We start from the raw sequence: 2,500 nt of genomic DNA, 5'->3' as shown, positions 1-2,500 counted from the left end.
CATATTCTGACCTCTTGTCTTTAACTCATTGCTTGCACTTTTCTGTACTGCCCACTATATTTTTTAATTAATATTATTGCAAACAAATGGCTCCACAAATGCTCTCAGCCATAATCATTTCTTGAATTTGCATTATTTTTTTTTTAACTATCAATATCTATACCTTTATTAACATTATAATTACCATAATGTTATCAAAATACTAGTAACATAAAACAATAAATCAGAATCTCTCTAATGATTAAGGAAAAGGGCAAACAGGTGAAATAGGCAGGATTGTTAATTTACTCATTGGTAGCCTAATTACTTTTGGAACCAATTATGTGTAAACATGACTAAAATACAGTGAACATGACATACATATCATGCCATCCCCTACCGCTGAGTTAAATTAATGTATCATTCTACTAATATCTCTTTCTAGTGAAAACGTAATTAAAAATTACTACCTTTTGTAGTACACCCTCCTTTAGAAGGTGTCTGCCTGGAGATATGATGTTGGGCTGTCCGTTCTTCAGAGCACGCTGAATAACCAGTACACGCTGGAGACTTTCTGACTTACTTATGCTGCGGTCAATGTGTTCGGCAACGTGCCCAACCTCCTCTTCAGCTTCTGTTGGATTTAAATTGTATCCTTCACAAATCTAGAACTTTATGGTCTATGATAGTGTTTGAAACAGATAATAAACTCAGTGCTAAGATATTCAAAAAAGCATACAATTATCTGCATAACTACTCACTGGCAATGCTATCATACTGAGGATGGTCTTTTGCTGTGTGTTTTAGTAGCTCCGCCAGAAGCAAGCGATACCGAGGGACCCGCTGGACTGGTGTGATCAAAAGAGATGGCAGTTTTGACTGGACTTCTGGCCTTGATTCGGTTCCAGTAAGCCACGTTCGAAACTTCTCACTTTTTCTCTCCCAGTCCTGAAGATCAAGGTAAACTCAACTGATACAAAATTTCTCATTTTTAACAAGCCAAGTTGGAAGCTTAGCAGTAATACATTTTGATGACATACAATAACAATGCATACCTGCTCCCCCTAAAACAACTCTCTGTTCATTGAGATCTTACAAAAACAAGATTTAATTGAATATCAATACCAACCTGACAAAAATGTCTTCACTCAACTGTATATACCAAATCTATTTTTAGGGCCTCATTAGTTAAAAAATATTACATTTATAAATAATAATAGTTTAAAGAGCATGCTCACGAAATTATAGTGTTAATTTGTAACAAATTACAACAATGACAAATCTAAATTTTTGTCCAACAGGAAACCAGACCTGAGAATATCATCCTGAGAATCTTATCCATAATCATCCAGATATCAGCTGAAAAACTACTCTTATAATTCCAAGAAAAAATTATCTATATAACACTTCTTTTCCACAATGTGCATAAGTAATTAACAAGCAACCTTAAAAGTCGCACTCACCAGAATGAGGCTCATCGCCTGTTGGTAATTTTTAGCATACGAGGAGTAGACTTTTAGGAAAGGAGCGAGGTGGAGAAACGCTTTGCCCACATCTCCATCTTCACTTGTGAGAGCGTGATAGAGCTCATTGTTCATGTGCTGAAGGGACGCCAGCTCTCCGAAGATGGCAGAATGAACGTGTACAGGAAAAAAGTCTCTCTCAAGCAATGGTTTGGCAAAGAACTGAAAAACACAAAAACAGGTAAAATAAATCAAAATTTGAAATATTGGTAAAACAATGACAATATGACATGGGAAAAGACTAACAACCAATAATGATTAAACTGATTTTCTGATATTCACCTAGAGTATCTAAATCTTTATAATTACATACCATCGTTATATAGACAGACAGATAGAAAGTACATATACAGTATACCACTCTCTGAATTCATGGTGACGAAAACAGATTCAAATATATAACTTACGTCATGCATCCTGTCATGATTCAAGTAATCCACCACAAACATCATTTTAAATTTTATCTTTTTTTCATCTTTCATACTTACTTTATCAAGAGTGTGGAGCTGCTGGAGGTATGTTTTCTCGGTTAAAATTATTTCTTTGATTATCTTATCTCTTAGCGATTCATTCATCTTTCTTCTCTTTTTTCTGAAACAAAATAAGAACTAAAGATTAAGAGGCATTTTTTTTCAAATATCTGAAAAGAATATCAAACTAAAAAAAATCAAAACACATATTTTAAAGACTTCTTTGGTATCTTTTACATGCTGAAAAAGGTTAATGATCAATGGTTAAAACAAATAATGTGCTGGACATCTTAGGTTATATAGCATTATGAAAAAGTGTTGTAGCAAAAAGGGTAATAATGAGTTAATGATAGGAAAAAATTGTCTGATGTCAATGGTTTAGACCACTATAGGATAGGATGGTAGTGAAAAGGGTACAGATGGCTAGTAACAGGAGTAAGGCAGGGATTAGTATAAGGGGTAGGGAGTTAAGGATCAAATGGAGTATATCTATGTCTGATAAAGGAAGAGGAACATTGCATGAGGAAA

General features: G+C 34.2%; 1 protein-coding gene across 1 annotated transcript in view; it reads right to left on the bottom strand.

The window, feature by feature from the left end:
* Window positions 1-2,500, bottom strand: part of LOC119595501 (FYVE, RhoGEF and PH domain-containing protein 3-like) — a 12,376-nt gene that overhangs the window by 4,944 nt on the left and 4,932 nt on the right. Inside the window, exons 2-5 of the mRNA XM_037944630.1 lie at window positions 1,991-2,093; window positions 1,443-1,664; window positions 741-927; window positions 450-613 (exon numbers count right to left, since the gene is read on the bottom strand). Coding sequence (XP_037800558.1) covers window positions 450-613; window positions 741-927; window positions 1,443-1,664; window positions 1,991-2,093 — 676 coding nt within the window. The remainder of the gene's footprint in view (window positions 1-449; window positions 614-740; window positions 928-1,442; window positions 1,665-1,990; window positions 2,094-2,500) is intronic.

Source organism: Penaeus monodon, chromosome 36, assembly GCF_015228065.2.
Source record: "Penaeus monodon isolate SGIC_2016 chromosome 36, NSTDA_Pmon_1, whole genome shotgun sequence".
Classification (NCBI taxonomy): domain Eukaryota; kingdom Metazoa; phylum Arthropoda; class Malacostraca; order Decapoda; family Penaeidae; genus Penaeus; species Penaeus monodon.
The sequence above is the reverse complement of the archived record's forward strand: the minus strand, read 5'-3'. Positions and strand labels throughout refer to the sequence as shown.